Source organism: Asterias rubens, chromosome 20 (assembly GCF_902459465.1).
Source record: "Asterias rubens chromosome 20, eAstRub1.3, whole genome shotgun sequence".
NCBI lineage: Eukaryota > Metazoa > Echinodermata > Asteroidea > Forcipulatida > Asteriidae > Asterias > Asterias rubens.
The window spans coordinates 10,234,736-10,254,760 of NC_047081.1; the positions used below are offsets into that span (position 1 = coordinate 10,234,736).

The 20,025-nt window shown below is 37.8% G+C and overlaps 2 protein-coding genes across 3 annotated transcripts; one reads left to right on the forward strand and one right to left on the reverse strand.

Annotated features, from left to right (window-relative positions):
- Positions 1–80: 80 nt before the first annotated feature.
- Positions 81–14,505, reverse strand: LOC117303688 (CCR4-NOT transcription complex subunit 6-like). Its single transcript, XM_033787956.1, has 9 exons — positions 14,409–14,505; positions 12,932–13,253; positions 9,687–9,862; positions 9,180–9,248; positions 7,816–8,128; positions 7,183–7,337; positions 6,482–6,724; positions 5,864–6,141; positions 81–5,484 (listed from the first exon to the last, which is right to left on the reverse strand). The coding sequence occupies exons 2-9, from the start codon at positions 13,237–13,239 to the stop codon at positions 5,314–5,316; spliced, it is 1,713 nt and encodes a 570-aa protein (XP_033643847.1). The 5' UTR covers positions 13,240–13,253; positions 14,409–14,505; the 3' UTR covers positions 81–5,313.
- A 554-nt stretch (positions 14,506–15,059) lies between these two features.
- Positions 15,060–19,963, forward strand: LOC117303766 (39S ribosomal protein L1, mitochondrial-like). Of its 2 annotated transcripts, none has more exons than XM_033788114.1 (8): positions 15,060–15,145; positions 15,638–15,773; positions 16,330–16,612; positions 16,840–16,920; positions 17,326–17,509; positions 17,900–18,003; positions 18,738–18,819; positions 19,201–19,963. In XM_033788114.1, the coding sequence occupies exons 1-8, from the start codon at positions 15,091–15,093 to the stop codon at positions 19,338–19,340; spliced, it is 1,065 nt and encodes a 354-aa protein (XP_033644005.1). In that variant the 5' UTR covers positions 15,060–15,090; the 3' UTR covers positions 19,341–19,963. The 2 variants fall into 2 exon arrangements, with proteins under 2 accessions (XP_033644005.1, XP_033644004.1); XM_033788113.1 differs by having other exon boundaries at positions 15,072–15,145; positions 15,635–15,773.
- The last annotated feature ends 62 nt before the right edge of the window (positions 19,964–20,025 follow it).

Below are 20,025 nucleotides of genomic sequence, written 5' to 3' on the forward strand. Positions count from 1 at the left end.
GCCCTTTCAAAAAAGAAGAATCCATGCCTGTGGTTGGTCAACTCGTTGGAAAACAAAAGTAATAGAAATACACCATGCCATTTATTTTCTTTTTGTAACATTTATTGTGTCCACTCCTGAGATTTAGCCCCAAGTTTTAAAACAAAAAGATACCATCGCCTTCTGACATCAAAACAAAACAAAGAAAGTTTAACCCATGCTGTTTTATGAAGGTGTTAACAATCCAAACACCTGTTACCTTATTTAAAAAAAAAAAAAATAATAATAAATAAACAAATAAATTAAAATTCATCTTAAGTAGACACCCGGCAACAAATTAGATGTTAGAAAAATGTCACCACAGATCATTCAGGCAAAATTGTTTTTTTAAAGGAAATACATTCCCTATCAAAAAGAAATCTTGACTTTTGCACGTCGGATTTGACATGAAATGTGTCTTTTCTTTACCCATGAATTTACAGTTTTCTTTACATTTAAAAAAATTGCACCATATTCCTCTTTGATTTAAAGGCAGAGTAATCCTCCGCAAGTTGACATCGATATTTTTTATCAAAATCATCTTTTTATCTTTATGTACAGCCAACCGATAAACAGGTCAGCTTGTTTTAGTTTTTGTTTTTCCTTTCAAATTCTGTCATCTTATAAGAGAAATCCATTATCCGTCTCGTCAACAGCCTGGGGCGAAATGACAAAGGCAGGCACAGCCTCGGCCCATACCATTTTGCCGCAAGGGGTTGACAAGGCAAAACATCAAGAGAGAGGGGCAGATATTTTGACTAATATTTATCAGTCTCAAATACTTTACTTTGACTTCTGGCGACCTAAAGTATCTTTCTCTGACATTTAACCAAAAAAAATGTTGTTTTTTTAAGAACGTATTTACAAGTTTAAGGGGACAAATTCCATACTGGGAATGTAAGTGACACATGAAATCAAGAGAGGAAAATAAGCTGACATAAAGTTGCCTATGGTCAGTACACATTTGGTCATTTCCCAACATTGCACAAGTCAAAAGTGTGATAAGTATTAGTTTTCATTCAGTAGCTTGGGACTACTACATGAGCATCTATTATATATTCACAAGAAAAATATTCTTCTATATAATGACAAGAAAAATATTTGTTTACCCCCCAATGAAAAATGAGACACACTCCTCAACTCTGTTAAAACCTCCTTAATACTTTAAACTAATTTAAATGAATTCCCAGTAGTTGGTTATCTTTGCATTGCTCAGTGTTGTTAAGGAGATGGAGGTGAACGTACCAAAACTAAGACAATTATAAAAAAAAGTGTTAACATTTTCCTGACCGTTCAAATCATTTGTGCAATTCTAGGCACTAGAATTCTAGGCACTGTTCACCTAGGAAAAAAACAAACAAATGAAACTTGGGAGTAGTATTGTTTGAAACTTAACTACTGGAGAGGAACAAAGAACGATCTGGGAGGGGGAAGTGGGAGGAGGGGCACTAAAATACCTGCCTCTCTCTGTCAGTTTTAACATAAAACTTTGTGAAGATATGACACATATTTACAAGTGAAAGGATTCTTCTAAAGCATTTGACAGAATCTGAGGTCTGAATTACCAGAACAGCATGGGTATTTGTTCTGAAATTCAAAAGGCGTTGGCAGTGTTTCATAAAATTTCCACAATTACTTAATATCACTTTAAAGTTCATTTTTCCCCGACAGATAAACAAAGCAGTTTTTTGTACAAAAAAAGGAAACAAAAAATGTAATTTTTAGCAAATCAAGTGCAAAACGTATTAAAATATTAATTATATTTTGCTTCACAATTGTGACAAAGATATTTTTAAAAAATTCCTAAATTTGCTACAATGAAAAATTGGGAGTGTTCCATTTGATGCTACAAAAAGGAAGGTGGGATTACACAAGCTAGTTTGTACAAAAAGAGTTTAGTAATTACTGATCCCACCTATAATCAAATGGAACAACCCTAATTTTACATTATAATACTGTAATAAGAACTATCCACTCATCCCTTGAGGGGGGATTTATAACAAGCTACACACACCTACAAAACTAAATCAAAAGGACACTAGTTTATAAATAAAAAAGGTTTGCTTTAAAAAGATGCCCGTACACATCGGCAAGACAAAACTGAATAAGCCATGATTCATTTTCAATGTTTGTATTTTAGCGTTGAACTTAACCTAACCAGTTTTGGGGGGAAAAAAATATTCACAAAAACACACTTTATGGTTCACTTCATTGAGTTTTGAAATTGCATTTGAATAAAGTTTTTAATTTATTTTAAATTTAGATTCAATTTAATATTCACACAAAATTGGCCGTTTCATTTTATCTTGGTATTTTGAGGTGCGTCAATTTGAATTTCTAACTGTTTTGTTTCGTCCAACATATTTTTTTTCTGACCAATATTTCCTTCAATAATTTGAATAAAATACCGAGTTCACTTCTGGCTTTTTGCGAAACAGAAAAAGTTTGCATTTTAAATGTATTGCACCCAGCTGTTACTTTCTCTCCAATTCCCCTTCAAATAAATCCTGTAAACTTGACCAACTCTGAAAGTCTGATTTGAACATGTTTCTCAGATCACTGTAGGTCAGACACAAGGTCAACACAGGGTCAACAAAAGGTCAAACTATATAAACACAGGTCAAAATAACAACAACGACATTTCGATTTTAGTAAGTAGTATAACACATAACTGTGTGACAAAACATGGCTAAGCATCAATGACCATCAAACAAAACGATTGCGTTCACAGAATGGAACACTTTTGCACAACCCCAACCCTCTTACAAGTGTTCCTGTTCTTATTACCTAGTTTTAACCCCTATAAATTAGACTGTGTGTCAGGGGCCATGATCTTGATACCATTGCTGATTAGAGTCAGCCACTTTCCAGTGATTTTGTCACACCATGTTACAAATTTTGGTCCCATGAACGAACATTCAAGACAAAATACTGGGGAAAAAAAAAAAGGTTTTGCTTTTGCTTATTAATACCGTCATTATGATAAAAAATGAAGGGGCATTTGGAATTGCTTTAATATAAAACAATCACTGCTCATTCTGAGAACAATAGGTCACTGACCTGGAATGACATGGTGGCCACAGAGGTCATGGCCTCTATTGCCTCGATCTTGGCCTTGGTGCCCCTTCAAAAAAATTCCCATAGACTTTCCAATGTCAAACTTTTGTCCAATGGAAGTGCCCCTTCCAAAGTGAAGATGAACTTGCACACTTGACAGTTGCCAAACAAAATTTTAAAATTCAAGCCAACTACAAAGTTATCCCCAAATTTATGACAGATAGAAAGCATCAGTCAGCCAAAGAAGGGGAGGGAAAACATACATTCTATACACAGTTTAAACTACAGGTAAAAAAAAACAAAGAAAAAAAAACAGGAAAATGAATGATTTAACGTCACTGGACAATTATTCAAATTATTACACATTCAGTTAATTGTGGCTGTTGCCCAAAAAATCTATTACATAGAAAACCACATTGAGTGCCAAAATTGGTGCTCCTATCAACATTCATAATTTAATCAAGAAGCACTTTTTAAAAGTGAGAGGACATTTTTGCCATTGCTATTTCGAGAAGAAATATAAGAGCAAGTCAAAACCCTGCAAAATGTTGATCCCTTAATGGTGACTTCACAAATCTCAAAACAAAAAAGGGTCCCCCAAAAGATTTTCTTTGGGGAGAGAGAAATAAAAGAAACCCAAGCTCACAAAAAGGCAATCGCTTACAAATCCCCCTTTTTTTGTTAGTTTTTCCCTTCTAATTAATTTTTGTCTGAAACGGTTGGAAAACATATTTTACATTTTGTATAATGTGTTACAAAAAGCTTGTGTCATTATTTTGAATTTCCTTGGTACATAATAAACCAATTTCTGTACACAATTCGACCATCATACATGTACAATATTATATCCATTCTAATAATTATTCAACAGTGGTAGCATAAGACCAACAATTATAACAGAAACATCCCACTCGTTAGTTGTATTATAAAAAAAAGAAAAATCATAAAAGCTTTTCACTTTTGTGGTTGCTGCAAAGTTTCTTTAAAAAAGAATCTTGAAAATGCAAAAATTAGATTTTCTGCCTCACTATTTGTTCACTAACCTTCACAAGGCTATGACCTTTGACTATGACCTTTGACTATGACCTTTGACTATGACCTTTGTCTATGACATTTGACGTTGACCTTTGAACAAGATGATGTTTAATTCAAAATTGGTTTTACAACATCTGGGCTCAGTTTCATAGAGCTGCTTAACAACAAAAAGTAGCTTTGGCTAACAGTTTTTTTATCCAGCTCCAGTAAATCAGATTTGTCCAACTCAAAAACATTTGCAGGATTCAAACAGCTGTGGTGTTTCCATCAACTAAGTAAACACAATTATTTGTACAAGATAATTACGCCAACAAACAAGAGGATGGAAAAAAACTACTTGCCAGAATGGTGTAAATCACGAATTTGCATAAAAAATATATTGACAACTTAAAAAAAAACTGTTTCTACAAAGAATGAAACCATGTAAGCAAAATAACGACCACTTGTGTAGCAAGGCACAATCAACTAAACAATGAAAAGTTCGTTGAAAACGAAAAGAATGCAAAATTTGAGACTCGATCATTCCAACCAGACCAAAAACCCACACAAAGTACTGATCCACTAAACACGTACCTAAAACGATAAACAGGTTGTAAAACACATCACACAGAGCACACATAATATCGTTAGTTTCCCGCCGCTTATCTTTAAATTCAGAGACCACGAAAATTCCGAAAATCAAAACAAACATATGTAAAAAAAAACTAGAAACTACGTGCTATTTGATGACAATCTTCCACGACCAAAGCATGAATGCCTGTGAGTCCACAGTACAAGTTATTTTGGTGAATATTTCCCAGATTCAGAATTTCTGAAATATTTTGAATCCCATAACTCTGCCAAAAGTCTCAAATCACCACCACTCCAAAAAAACATTGCTTTTCAAAACCGACACAAGGACTTAACAAATGCATGTTTCTAAAAAGACCACTGAATGAACTACTTAACACTCAGGAAGAGAAGACATGACGATTTTAAATAAAGTTAACTATTACAAACATCAGTTGTTGTTTTTTTAATCGACCCCCCCCAGCCACATTTCTTAAAATATTCTTATTTTTACAGCCTGTACAAGTACAAATTGGATAATACACCTAAAAAGTTTGGGGGGAGGGCGGGGTTTGTCCAGCCTTCTGAAAATGGCCCGACGACAAAAAAAGTATTATTCACAGTGCCCTTGGTTGGAGAGAGAAAAACTCACTACTACCGTCTGATCAAGTAGTTTCCTCCCCCTCCGCCTCCCCCGCTGCTGCTGTTGGTGTTGGCGTTGGTGCTGTTGGTGGTACCTGGGGTAGTGTAAGGCATCTCAAACTCAGTCAGTAAGGAGAAGTGATCAGAAGGGACGCTGGTGTGCGGGCAACCGACAATTTTCGACTGTGGATTTGGAGAGTGAGAAACAAATAAATAAGAAGTTAGTTTGTAGCTGCCGAGAATCTTCAAAGGAGTACATCGTCATCAAGGTGCACCAAGGACTTCCGATTCATCTTGAGATGAGTTTTCAATATTGCCGTTGTGATTTGTATCGTGACACCACACTTTGCTTAGCAATTAAAAGTGATTCGCACTTACTATCAATCTAATGTCTTTGAGCCGATTTCTTTTTCTCCTGAAATGGCGTTTACTTGAGATGTCAAAGTGTCAAAGTATTGTATCTCTTGCCTAAAATAACCCGGATGCAGACAATAAGTATGTGACTTGAAATCAAGCACCATCCTTTTTTTCTCTAAATGAAAAAATTAAAACCCTAGCATACCTGATCTAACCAATCTTGCTCCACGGGACCCAACACTCCCAGCGTCGACATGAAATTCCTCGAAGTGAAGATGTAATCGATCACCCCCTTGAAGTCATAGGTGTAGTTGGTGTACTGTACCGCCTGGTTGTGGTAAGCCCCCTGCAGCGAGAAGGAGTGAGTAATATGTCCGTTCTGCTCCGTATTGCTGGAGAAGTTGCGCAGGACCTTGTAGTGGATGTCCTTGAAGTCCTCGTGGTGGACGGAGACCTTGCCATGCTCCAGGTACTCGATCACGCCTACAGCCCAGAATCAAAAAGTATTTGTCAACTGAAGCATGAGCCAAGCAACCTTCTCATCCACATGAATACATCATCCATGTCGTGCAGGGATGAGATTCAATTCAATTCAATTCAACATTTATTTCATACTACTCTTCTCAACACATAACATATACAAAATATCACATAGATAAGCAAAATAATAAGCACAGAGACGAGAGGGAAAATAGTTAATCCATGTAAACCAAACATAAAGGGAGTAAAAGGCTAACACCTCCAAAAGAAGGTCTCTGAGCGCTCAGGGGAGGGGTCTACTTACCCCCAACCCTCCTCACCACCACCACCCCTCCTCACTCACCTGAGTCTGGTAATGAATTCAGATCTCCACACAGTACGAGAGGAATGGGCGTGTTCTCTGGGGTGCGCGAGACTCCGCTGCCACCACCGGGTCTAAAACTGATGGACTCCTCGTCGACGATCTTCTTCAGCTCGTTCATGAACATGATGGTCTGGATCAGCTTGACGTCACTGTACTCTGGATCCCAGTGGATGTGAACATTGGCCACTAGCATCAGCTGCCGAGTGTTGTCTGGTACAGGTACTGCGGAAGGTAAGATTTGTATACTTACATTATTAGTCCTCTCACAGTTTGACCATTTAATATTATCCATTTGGTTTTGAATGTTAGGTGCACTATCCTGTTTGTAGGTCATTGCGCCGCACATACCTGCGTATCTGCCGCATGGCCAAAGTTTTCCAAAGCTACTTCCAGCCCACAAAACCGACATATATTGTGAAATTTTACCAAAAATATTGTTAGCAAATCCTACCTTTATGAAGAGCAATCAGCCTCTCCCGTTTTTTTTTAAGTTGTACTTTTTCTTTATATTTGCCCCATTGGGCATTATTATTTATTCTTGATATTTACCTTGTGGCCATTATTACTACATGTAGTTGTTTATATTTGCCCCATGGGGCATTATTACTTTTTCTTTGTAATTGCCCCATGGGGCATTACTACTTGTTCCTGATAATGCCCCATTGGGCATTATTTCTCACCTGTGCCCTCGTAGCATCCTGGTCTCGTCTCCAGTAACACCGCCAGCCCAATGTTGTCCTTGGGCATGACTCTGTTGAGCATGTCTTCATTGCCGTCAGCGTTGGCAAGGGCAAGTTGGTTGAACTCCACAAGGTGTTCCTTCACCAAAGCAAACCTGAATTTGGGAGATTGTTTGTGAGCAACCTTAAAAGTGTGTCCGAGGTGAGTCAAGACTCAACCTCATTATTAAAGGCTTGGGGCCATTCAGAAGAGTGAATGTTGACAATTTTTAATTTTTTTTTAAAATTGATCCACCGATCCACCCCAAAATTTGATTTGGATATATTGAATGGCTTCATAATATAATCTACATAATACACTGCAGAACAAAGAAATGCCTCAAAACGAACCAGATATTCTAGGTCAAAGGTCTGCAACATCAGTTGTTTTCAGTGGCCTTTCCTGGCTTAAACAAACAACTTTGTATCTAAGTCAGAAATGATGACAATCTTGCCAGCTTGGTCAGCTGGGTACTTTGTCTTCTTGTCCATTTGTCAAACAATAGATTTTTTGGGTGGTCAACGTTAAAACGAAACATATTTCCGATGTTGCTTTATAGTAACAATCCAAAGGGGAACGTTATCTTTACTCACTTATTCACTCTGAAGAAGATGGCACAGCCGTCCACGTACTTCCTCTCATGTTCCGACATCGTCTTGGCCCTCGACTTGGGGCTGAACACCCCCTCGTACCCGTGCTGTTTTAAAGTTGGGTAGAAGAATGTGAAGAACTGGTCTGTCTCCACCTCCTGCAAGCAGATGATGTCTGCGTTTGCGTGCAGTATCTCGTCCATGATCCCTTTCCTCCGGTACTCCCAAGCGAGCGCCCACGTCGGACAGTAGCCGTAAAGCTGTTTGGTGGCATATTTCTCGCAGAGAACGTTGTAGCTCATTACTGAAAATATTGCTGCGTAATGAAATGAGGGAAAACAATAAACAAATGGAAGTAAACATCAACCAAAGTTGCAGGTCCTCCAAACATTTTGTACCTTCTCCAACTCTTCTACTGTCTGACCTTTCAATGGCATCCACTATGGTATTGAAGGATTGATAGGTAAACTATGCCAGCCTAAAATATGATACCATGTGGAGATTGCAACTAACAAAGCACAAGGTCAACCCTCCTACTGTTTTACCAAAAGTTTAAGTGTCGTTTGTCCCTAAAATCAGAAAAAAACTTGATTAAGTCCAGACCTGCTAGAAAATAAATTAATGGTATCTGACCTGACTTTACTTTTGTATTTCATATTCCTAAAGCATACTAAAAAAAATAAAGCTCTTGCAAAATAAATGTTTGTAAATGTATGAATATCTCTAACCTTTATTATGAGTATGGAATCCGAGTAGATTGTTCTTTCGACACGCAAAACTAGTTTGCGGGAATTAAATAAATTGAAGCGATGTAACATGACACTGACCACTATGGCAATTTAATAATGGAGGGCAATATGAAATGAGACACCGATAACCTCAGCTGAGATTTCACTCAACAGTAATTAATTTTAAAAAAGGGAAAACAACTCAGAATTTAATGAACAGTATGTCAGAGTCTTACAACTGCACACAAATTACACATTTTTAAGAAAAATGTGGAAGTGTAAAATTTGAGCTGCACAATACCAATTTCATAAAGCTGTTAATCAGTGATAAATTTAAAATATTGAGTTGGGTCGGGCACCAGCCAAAACAATACAAACTTAAAGTAATTTGGGCTGGTAACCTGATCCTGCTAAGCAATACTATTCTTTGCTTACAGACTTCATGAAATTGGGCCCTGATAGTTATAGCATTATCTAAATTGGGTCAAATTCTCAAAAGAACATAATCTACCTGGCAAGTAGACACACACATGGTTTTACCGCACAAATGTAAGAGTTTCTTAAACCATGCTTAAACCAAATTAAAAGGGGAATGAATAAGTTATAAAAAATCATAAATGATTGTTGAGGGTGACTTACCAGCTAACCTTGACCTGTCGGGGTCCTTTATGTGTATCCATGGTCTCGTTGGTGGCAACGTTGATGGAGCTGTTAAAGGGAGCGTTAACAAAAGTGAATGTGAAGCAAAAATTTCATGTACAAACCCCTCCCTAAAAAAATAATAATAATAAACATATCATAAATCCACAATAAACACATCAAGTTTACATCAATTCTGTCATTCACTTTTGACATTCAAGAAATTCTGTGCTTACCGCGCCCGGCAAAGCGCATAATTCTATAGTAGGCTGTGAGCACAGAATTCTGCAGTAAGCAGAGCCATGAAATTGGGCCCTGTTCACTGTACAGACAAATTTCAGCAGGACTTGGTGAGAGGTGAAAAAAAGAATGAACTTACGAGGTGAGAGGTGAAAAAAAGAATGAACTTACGAGGTGAGAGGTGAAAAAAAGAATGGACTTACGAGGTTAGAGGTTAAAAAAAGAATGAACTTATGAGGTGAGAGGTGAAAAAAAGAATGAACTTACGACTGATGTTGTCCAGCATGTACGAGAGTAGCCTAGGTACACCATTGTGTTCATTATACAGACCCAGCATGTCTGTGTTTAGCGGATTACCCTTCAACCCAAGCACTTGCAGTTGGAATAATCGACCAAGCTCAAACGGGAGATTACGCAAATAGTTGTTGTTCAACAACAGTTCCCTGCAGAGAGGTAAAACAAAAAACGAGGTAAAGTGACCGTTCCAATGTGTATTTAATGCGTTCATTTACTTTTAAACTTGATTAATCCAAACTCCCAATAGACATTCCACATGCATGTACATGTATGCACTCTATTCTACATCATATAACCGCACTCTGTACAATTTCATGAAACAATGTCCGATTGTCAACGTTTGTACCTAACATTACTAGTGACTGGCCAGCAGGATACAGCACTCCCTGCCATCAGCTTTTTCACAAATCCATATTTCAAATGATGGTAGTGTCAGGCCTGTATGCTTCGTTTTTGAAAAGGCAAGGGCACCAAGGCTGTTTCTCTTAAGCAAAGGGCACCCTATGAGGAAATTGTAAATTTCTACTGGAGCATTTCAAGGGCACCAAGGCAATGTCAAGGGGCAACGGAGGCAATCGCCTCCGTTGCCTCCGTGAAGTATCAGGCCTGTAGTGTTGTTTTTCAACACATGTAGCCAGCTGGACCATGCCACTGTGGGGTGAATTTTGACTGATCTTCTCGTGATTTAACTGGCATTTAGCCAGTGAGCCACTGCTTGTATAAAATTAGTCCGATTCTAATAAAACTTTCTGCCCTATGACTCTCTGCCAAAAAACATAACCATGGCTCAATTTCATAGAGCTGCTAAGCACAAAAATTTGCTAAGCATAAAATTTCTTCCTTGATAACAACAGGATTACTAACCAAATTTCCACGTGATTTTCAGGATAAGCAAACAGCAGCTGAATACCAGTAACAAGCAATATGTAACAAAAGGAAATTCGGTTGGTAATCCTGTTTTTATCAAGGAAGAAATTTCATGCTAAGCAAATTTTTGTGCTTAGCAGCTCTATGAAATTGGGCCCAGATTACGGTAAAGAGACACAAACCTTGGAGAAGTTTTCAGAAACATGTTACATTTTAATCAAGACCACCTTGCGATGAGGTTTTGTTTCTCTGCATACATTTTTCTGATCTGATTTTATCGTGCACATAAACAATGAATTTGAATACTTTACACCAAATGTGTACTTTTTCATAAAAATACACAGGTCTGCATAAGACAAAATAATATATTAAGGTGTTCAGCAAACATGTGCACAAACACCTCTTGATTGTTTTCTGTTTTGTTGTTGTTGTTATTTTAGCAGATGTCAATACAATAAATCCATGTGACCAGTTGGCATTTCCAGCTTATAGGCTGTGTAATTGCAATACTTACATCAGCATGCATTCATTCCATGTATTGTGTACGAGTGTCTGAATGATACATGTACTTAACATAATTGGGGCTCAAAATTAACACTAAACTGCAAGTTCAATGCCAGTGAATTTAACATCAGGCTAGTACATATTCATGACTGGACAAATCCAACAGTCTTGTGTTTTTGTTCAAATGTTGACTTTCACTCGTGAAATATCTTTCAATTATGAATAATGTGTATAGAAGGATTCTTACTCCATTTTATAAAAATGCATTTAATTTTCTTCATTAGCGCACGTTCAAATTTAGAACAGTTCAAATAAAAAATAATTAGATAGTATTTCAAATCTAGCATTATAATCGGCTCAATGGGAGGCAAGTCTCAGTGGTTTACAAGACATTCTACCTCCTTGATAAGACCGACCTCGCTAAGTGCATAACTTGTTTTTGTCATTTAAAAATTAACTTCCTCTCTGATACTGAAGCCAAATGATGGATTCAGAAATTTGTCAAATCTCCTTGGTGGAATAGAGCAATTTATAGCACATAGAGGTCATTCACACGCCGTACTAAAGTTGGTCTAACTCAACTTAGACCGGTTCGGGTTTAACTTTTGTGCGTCTGAATGCATAAAAAATGAGACCGGATCGGGTTTAAGCCCCCAAAGTTAAACCATCCAGTAAAGGCTATAATCTGAATACAGTAAACAAATCTGGCAGATTCAAGGACCCCCCCCCCAACCTTTGTACGAAGGTTCTTGTTATACTGTACAATGTATATTAACAGTTTATAAAACCTAGTCCATTTCAGCCTAAAAAAACATGTAGATTGCCTGTAAAAGACACACCTATTGTATTGCTTTGTGTACAAGGGAGTGCCTTTGTTATTGTAATCCAATAAAGACACCCATAATGTATCAATATTTGGACACGTATGCAGTCATTGTCTACAAACTAGGAGTGTGAACATGTACAAGGTTACATGCTGTTATGGTTCTTCCGCATGAGTAGTTTAGCTGAAAGCGTTCGATTAAACCATACCATGATTAAATTAACTTTTGCATCACAAGTCTAGTATACGTGTACTATAATGTACACTGATTGTGGACAGATGCACATAATGCATCAATATTTCATTTCATTTCTGGTTGGCAAATGACTTGCTCCTAGCAAAGGGAAATTAATCACAACCCAATGGAGAGAAGATTTATAAGGAAAGAAGTTTCAGTTTCAGCAAGGGGCGATACGAGCAATCATGTAGGGACTGTAAACCCAATCAAATAGTGACCCCCGGGGGAGATTCAAACCACATTATTCAATTCATTACAACATCCTAAAGAACATCAAGCACATGCAGTTTGCATTGAAAAACAACCTTTTAAGAACTATTAATAGGAGGCCTACAGGGTATAAATCCTTTCACGCTAAACCCCTAAAGACTGTGGATCATCTTGGAAACTGCCTATTTATCAGGTAGCTTTTAGCAATAGTTCGCTAAAAACACTGCCAAGATTCCCTTTTTGTGAAAAATTGAAACCCTCCCCCTAAGAAAAAAATTATAATACTAATAAAATCGTAAATTTTTAAATTTTGTACACTATGCAGAAGAAAACTATTGTAAGTAGATTTCGAGACAACTGTAAAAATACTAATAATAATTTGGAGTTTAAAAAAGAAAAATTTACTAGAGTAGGACTTGAACTTGTGACCTCCGGATTGATGTGACCTCCGGATTGATGTGCCAGCGCTCTACCAACTGAGCTACCTAGCCCCTATGTTGGAGGTCTTTCTATTTTGTCAAAACTTTTGTTGGCAGTGAAAGTAAGAGTAAAATAGCCTTGTTCAAACTTTACCTGAGCGTCACCAGATCCCCAAGTTCCACGGGAAGGCTGCGTAGTTTATTAGCCGATAAATCCAAGTGCATCAGGGAGGTCAGCTTGCAGATCTCCGGCGGTACCCTGGTCAGGTTGTTGTCGTTCAGGTAGAGCGCCGTCAGGAATTGAAGACTCCATAGCTGGGGGCTGAGATTGCGGATTGTCCCTACGATCTCCAACTGCTCCCAGTGGGGCTTTTTGCCGGAGACGATGTCGTCGGGGGACATGATGCGGTACTGCCGCCGATGGTTGTTGTGGTTGTTTTGTTCATAACGATCCTTAGGCATCCTGGAGGTTTTTTCTGTAGGGAAGATAGTTCAAAAGTGGGTTTAAAAACCGATAGTCTGAAGGTCCGTTAATCCAAAGGTTCGATAGTCCGAACGCACAAATTTCCCATAACAGGGGGTTCATTAGTCCAAAAATGAAATAGGGTTCTTTAATCCGAACATTTGATGCGATAGTCCGAAGGTTCACTAGTCCGAAGGTTCATTGATCTGAAGGTTCATTGATCCGAAGGTTCACTGGTCCGAAGGTTCGGTAGTCCCCATAGTTAGGGTAAGGGACCTAACTTATTGTCAATTCGGACTATCGAACCTTCGGACTATTGAACCTTCGGACAAACGAACCTTCGGACTAACAAACCTTCAGACCATCGAAACTTCAGACTATCGAGCTGTGTAACTCATTTTACACATGTCACAACATAAAAGACAAGCGTTTCCTCCGTAAATTACTACGTTTGCTGTTTTAAAAACTCTCATAATAAAGGGAATAATTTCCGATTAAAAAAAAGAATCCCTAACTTTGGTTTAAAATGTAAAAAAAAAAAAAAAAAAAAAAAAAAAGGTTTCACTTTCTTCAATGTTTCAATAACCGTAACCAATTCGAGTATGACGTGACTCTGGTACAAAGTGACTTGGGTATGAAGTGACCGACGGTCCATCAGCAGACTCGGGCCAGGAGCAGGACTCAGCTCATCAGTTTGTTATTAATTTAATTTAATTAAAAGCATGGTATTGTTGTAGAACATTGTTAAAATCAAATGACTAAAAAAAGACAAAATAAACTTTGTAACTATTATTAATATCAAAATAATGTCATTCAATTCAAATTCAATGAGTCGATGATCTCAACACAAATATAGAATTATCATATCTATAAACCCAATGCAAATGACAACAAAATTGTTTTTGCCAATGTGTTGGAAGAAGTATTCAATCAACGACAACACAAAATACATACAGCTGTGCAGTTTCTCACACACGAATTCCGTATCGCGTACGTACACACTGCACGGAACAATGGGAACAAGCAGCCAATGAATGAAAACAGTAAAAGCAAGCGAACAGTCGGTAGTAATTTATTCGCTTCGGAATAAACTCAAATTTCACCCTGTGTAAACGCACACAGCGATATTTCAAAACAAGAAAATGAAATACCAAACACTATACGTTACCTTCATTGAGTACACTTTGATGTTAAAAGTGATTAACCGTCTAAAAATGCATTTATTCGGCACGTATTTTCTACGGCAATTCTAACAGAAAATCCAAAATGGCAGGCAATAAGCGAAGCGAAGTAACGCATGCGCACTTCTTGATTGGGTAATCCATGGACCGTTCCATTATAAAGTTATCAAGCTTTCAGCCAATAATTATCAAAAAAGTCTCCCATTGTAGAATTCAAGGAAAATAAAATTATGCGTTTCATAAAAAAACAAACATTATTTTGACAACGTGATTTATCTTTAACTTATAAATGTGAGAGTTTGAATAAGACAGAGAGTAAGATGGTAAAATCATGGGAGGCAGAATTAGAGCTTTCTAAAAGCTCAAAAGTACAATGGAGCAATAAAAGTACAAAACTCATCCCACCGCCCTCCTCCAGGCCCAATGTTTGTCAAATGTCTTCTAAAAACCGAATTCTGCCATTGGTTGCGTTTTAATTCAGACCCATTAAACACTTTTCACTTTCCATACTGAAGTAATTTCCTCTGTTTTGTGCCATTATTGAAGAGGAAACACTACCCATCCCCACCCCACCCCCTACATAAACCCCATCCCAGTTAAGTTCACCGCACTTTCGCGCTTCGGCATTTTCCGTGAGTGTTCGGGTTTGTGTTGTGACGAAAATCCAAGATGGCAGCCTCCATGAGCACCGTGCTTGCTTCTTTTGCAGCAACAAAGTCGCGAGGTAAGCTTTCTGATTTAGTCTGACAATTTGTATCCTTTCATCGAATGTCGCGAGAATACTCGGATAACTTTCCGTATGGCGCCACCACTTTGTGAAAGCTTGACCGCACTCTGCCTGCTGGATTTCTTTCATTCTCAATTTCAAAATTTGATTTGCAGAATTATCAATAAACAAAGTTTTGTAGCCGACGGTGTCTTCTAAATATACTAAATCTTATCTTTTGTTTACGTTGTTAAAATTTATTTAAGTTCTTAATCTTAATCTTGTTTTTACAAAAACATTTAATAATTCATTCAAATGTCTCTTCAAATCGAATGTTCAAGTTCAACTTTCAATTTTGGTTGATAAACAACTTTGTTTACTTAATTAAATCAAATTTTGTCAAGTTTACAAATTATTGATTGTCATTATAATTTGAGCACTTTTTTATATTTCAAAACGACACAATACTACTATATACTTATGAAAGTTGTTTCAAATTCGATGCAGTAGTTTACTGCAAGCAGTTGACGACTGTATTCCGACTTCACCATGGAGCTGCGATGGGACCACATCACGAGAAAAGAACGTTGACTGCAACTCACATCTCCAAAAAATTTACAGGTTCGCTTCATTTGCATAAGAGAAGGTGGGTATTTTTTTATATGTCGGTCAGCTTGGTTATGTATTACAACAATTCTATAGCCATGACGACAGGTAATGAGTCGCATATGAAATAAATGTTTGTACCAATTAGTTTTTCCAAATTGTTCTGAAACAGGCGAGGAGGTTACTTTTCTTAATTTGTTGTATGTTTTGAATTCAATTGAAAACTTGAGACATTCACCCAAAATTCTTTGACATTCTAATATTTCAGGGCTCACCCTTAACTCGAGTACGGAGTACAGTAAAAATTGCTACGGGCTAGTACAGTAGACACCACTTCTAACCTGCCCTTTATCATAATTGCTTCTCTCCACCCAGGAGTGCATATTGGTACCATGCGAGAGCTGGGGAGTAACCTGCGATGGACTGGCATCCTGTCCAGGGGGAATAGAAATATTCTCAGTCGTTTATTGCCAAGGAAACTGGATTTAAACACTGGCCGCCCGAGCCATATTGGTTTGGGACAGATTTAACTTCAAGCTAATGAGGATGATTGGACAGCATTTATACATCTTTTTAACCTTCTCTCTTTCACACAGTTTCGCAACTGAAGTATCCCACCAGCTGGAAGACCCAACCATTGACCAAACCCCAGAGGAGACTCTGCTGACCATTAAAGAGAAACCCAAAGGCTATCTAGCCTGGAAACCAGTGGATGACGTCTACATGCGTATGCATTATCCACCCCAGTTACAGACATTTCAGGATGCTATGGAAACATTAAGGAAACAGGACAAGTGGATGTTTTGTCGTCGAAAGAGTAAACATGAAGACAGGACGGTAACCATCTCTATGAATCTCGACATGGCTCTACAGAAAAAGGTTAGGGAGACAAAATAATGATATAGTAATAATAGTTTTTGGTTGAACAAAGAAAAAATGAGTGGGAGGTGGGACTTCCAAATTATCTGCTGTCTATTCCTAATCTTATCTTCATCTTCCTTTCATATGCCTCAGAGTTTAGCACGTCAATACAATAATAAAATGTCCCATTCAGAAATATTTGACAGAAAAATGTGTAAACTTTTCAGCTTTCTCTTTCTCTCTAGAAAAAAGTGGAGCCATTCCAAGGTGTAGTACTTCTTCCTCACCCCTTCAAGTCGGACAACAGAATTCTTTGCTTTGCAAGGGTAAGTCTAAGACCATATGTGCATCTACAGTTTTTACATTTTACACATAAATGGTCAGACAGTAGGATGGTTGGCTCTGTGCTGTGTTAATAAATTCACCAAATGATGTCGTTTTGCATAGTTTATCTATCATTAATAATATCTCAGCGAGTTTGTGTAGTTTGATATTAAAAAGTCAAAGATTTTCACATGGGGGTGTATTAAGTTGACTCCTAAAGACCGGTTCATACTTCCTGCAAATGTGATACAATTTTTGACGTCACAAATTCGCAACAAATAACTCGCATCAACTGTCCTGTGCTCAACTCCTGCGAAAAACGGCCCGTCCGTGACGTCAACACTCAAATCGCATTTGATTTTACTCTCTTAGAGTTCTCATTTTGAAGTGAACATTTTATTTCACAGGGCACAGATGAGCAGAATGCTATCGATGCTGGGGCCGACATTGTTGGTGATGAGACCATCGTTCCAAAGGTCCTCAGCCGGAAGATCAAGAACTATGACTACTGTGTGTCGACGCCTGACATGATGCCGGAACTGGTCCCACTGAAGAGATTGCTCAGGAAGAAGTACCCAAGCTCCAAAAGAGGTGAGAGGGTTATTTGTATTCCTATAAACCCTTGCAGCATAGATTGGTGAATTTTGATTCTAAAAAATTGGAGTTTCTAGAAAAAGATTCTTGGTGAAAAGCACTGCAGCTGTTGATAATTTAGACTATTTTGAGAAAGTGATATAGTATTAAAAATTAAAAATGTTCACACAAAAAAACAATTGTATCTGAGAAGGATTCATACATGAGTCCTTTCTCAAATTTCTGAGGATTGGTGTCCATTCCTGAATGCTTTGGCCAGAGATGCGGTTGGTACCTGATGTCACTTCGCTTAACACTTCGCTTTGACCTCGTGGAATTAATGACAAATTTTAAAGTGCTCTGTGGATCTATTTGATACTATTCCCTTTTTAACACTTTTTCTTCCAGGTTCGGTTGGGCTGGATCTTCGGAGTATGATACACAGATACAAGAAAGGACAGGAATATAAATGCCAGATTAAATGGGCCCATGTCAATGTTTCAATCGGAAAGGTAAACCCAAACGTAGACATTTTTTTTGTGACTTTTAAACTTCTCAACCTACAGGGTTTTCCTTGGGCAATTTTAGAAATGTGGGAGACTTCGAATTTCTTCAAATGCTTCATCATTTGTTACCAAAGGATGTCCTGAACTTGTTTAAAAAAATAAATAACAAATTTTATTAACTGCTCTGGTGATCTATTTGAAGCATGTTTAATAAAGGGTATGTGTCGTCATGACCGCCAAGTTATAGCCTACAAGCACTCGCTCTAAGCTTGGGCGGTTCCTTCGATTACCCGGTTCTACCCGGTTCCAAATTGGAACCGGAACCGAGCCCCAAATTTCTGGAACCGCCCAAGCTTAACTCGCTCTCCATTCACATGATATGGATGTCATGGCATGCAGTAACAGGAAGTTTTCCATGATATGATAGATAGATAGATAGATAAAAGGTTTATTGACAATAGCCATCACAGCATAAAAACTGAATTGCAACTATGATACAATATTTTTAAAAAGTTAAAAGGACATCATTAAGAGAACAACAATATTATTTACAATTATTATATAAAATTCACAAGCAAAAAGGGGAATAAAAACGAACAGCAACCACACACACCTTTGGCAAGACACACACCACACCATCACACACATAAAGGAACAAAACCGCACGTACACACCCGAACTAAACAAAACAACACAATACCAATGTTGAATAACCTGTAATGACTTCTGACCCTTTACAGCTGAGCCTGACTAATGAGCAGCTTGAAGAGAACATGCAGTGTATCATAACAGATGTCAGTAAACACAAGCCAGCTGAATTCAGTAAGCATAATCTGCATTAATTTTTTTTCTCTTAGCTGAACATAATTTGTAATGCAATCGACATTTCAACAAAAGTGTTTCTGCTTGCTTAATTATGTGTTAGGGTCTTGGTGACCATCTCCCCTCCCTTGTCCATGCTCAAGCAAGGACAGCTCAGTAGGCACTACCTCATGTGGCGCTACAGTAATAAACATCCCCCTCCTCCAATTCTAGGGGAGAGGGCGGAGGAATGTTTGTAGTGTAAATTGTTTTGAATAAACCTGCCTTGATGATAAAACCAAATCCAACTGCTTTTCCCAGTTTTATTATAAGTTTCAGGGAAGGTATACATTAATTTTTAAAATAAATGGCAATAAAAACCTATGGTTTACCACATTGCAGGTCCACTTATCACAAAGATAACGCTGAATGCTTTCCTTCTTGACGGAGTTGCCCTGGAATTTGAGAAGTATCTGCCGAAGCGAGAGGACGAGTTCAGTGCCTTGAGGTCGAGTCAAGAACCTGAGACAAAGCAACTCTAACATGTACAGAGGCAGTTGAAATATTAATTCAATAGGGATGGGATTTGATGAATGTTGATATTCCTGAAAACAGGCTTGGGTCCCCCTTATTCTAGGCAACCTCTCAGACACGACACAGGCCTGGTACTTCACGAAGACAATGGAGGTAATTGCCCCCATTGCACCATGGTCATATTGCCTTGGTGCCCTTGAAATGCTCGAGTAGAAATGCACAATTTCCTCATAGGTTGCCCTTTTCCAAAGAGAAAATGCCATTGTGCCCTTGCCCTTCCAAAATCGAAGCATGCATACAGGCCTAAAATTGATCTCTGGCCGCACCAAGAATGCTGCGGATTTAACATTCTTGTAAAAATTATGTGGCTGTTTTTTTGCTGTTTCTCAACAAATAGACACTGTATGAAGCTAAAACTGCCACAGTGAGTTATTGTATCTCAGCATTATGTTGACAAAACCAATCTATGACCCTACCTTTAAAATCAAAACTTTACAAGGTTGTACGAACATTGTATATGCAAAGCTATTACAACAGTTACTTGGAAAACTTCATGCAATATTCATGGTTCCGATTTCCAACTAGAAAGTTGTAAAGTTTCGGTTGTAAATAAAAACAAACAAGTAAAGGACATTGCATTTGGTATAACTATCATTTTTTGTTTGTCTTTTAAGTGTATATAATTATGTGCGA

What these genes read in the sequence shown, in the direction of transcription:
- LOC117303688 (XM_033787956.1), bottom strand. Translation starts at nt 13,239, where the DNA reads ATGCCTAAGGATCGTTATGAACAAAACAACCACAACAACCATCGGCGG. An exon ending in GAATTCATTACCAGACTCAG is followed by an intron (nt 6,142 to 6,481) that starts GTGAGTGAGGAG and finishes TCTGGGCTGTAG; the next exon opens with GCGTGATCGAGTACCTGGAG. An exon ending in AGCAAGATTGGTTAGATCAG is followed by an intron (nt 5,485 to 5,863) that starts GTATGCTAGGGT and finishes CCAAATCCACAG; the next exon opens with TCGAAAATTGTCGGTTGCCC.
- LOC117303766 (XM_033788113.1), top strand. Translation starts at nt 15,091, where the DNA reads ATGGCAGCCTCCATGAGCACCGTGCTTGCTTCTTTTGCAGCAACAAAG. An exon ending in GTACCCAAGCTCCAAAAGAG is followed by an intron (nt 17,510 to 17,899) that starts GTGAGAGGGTTA and finishes TTTTTCTTCCAG; the next exon opens with GTTCGGTTGGGCTGGATCTT. An exon ending in TCAATGTTTCAATCGGAAAG is followed by an intron (nt 18,004 to 18,737) that starts GTAAACCCAAAC and finishes GACCCTTTACAG; the next exon opens with CTGAGCCTGACTAATGAGCA.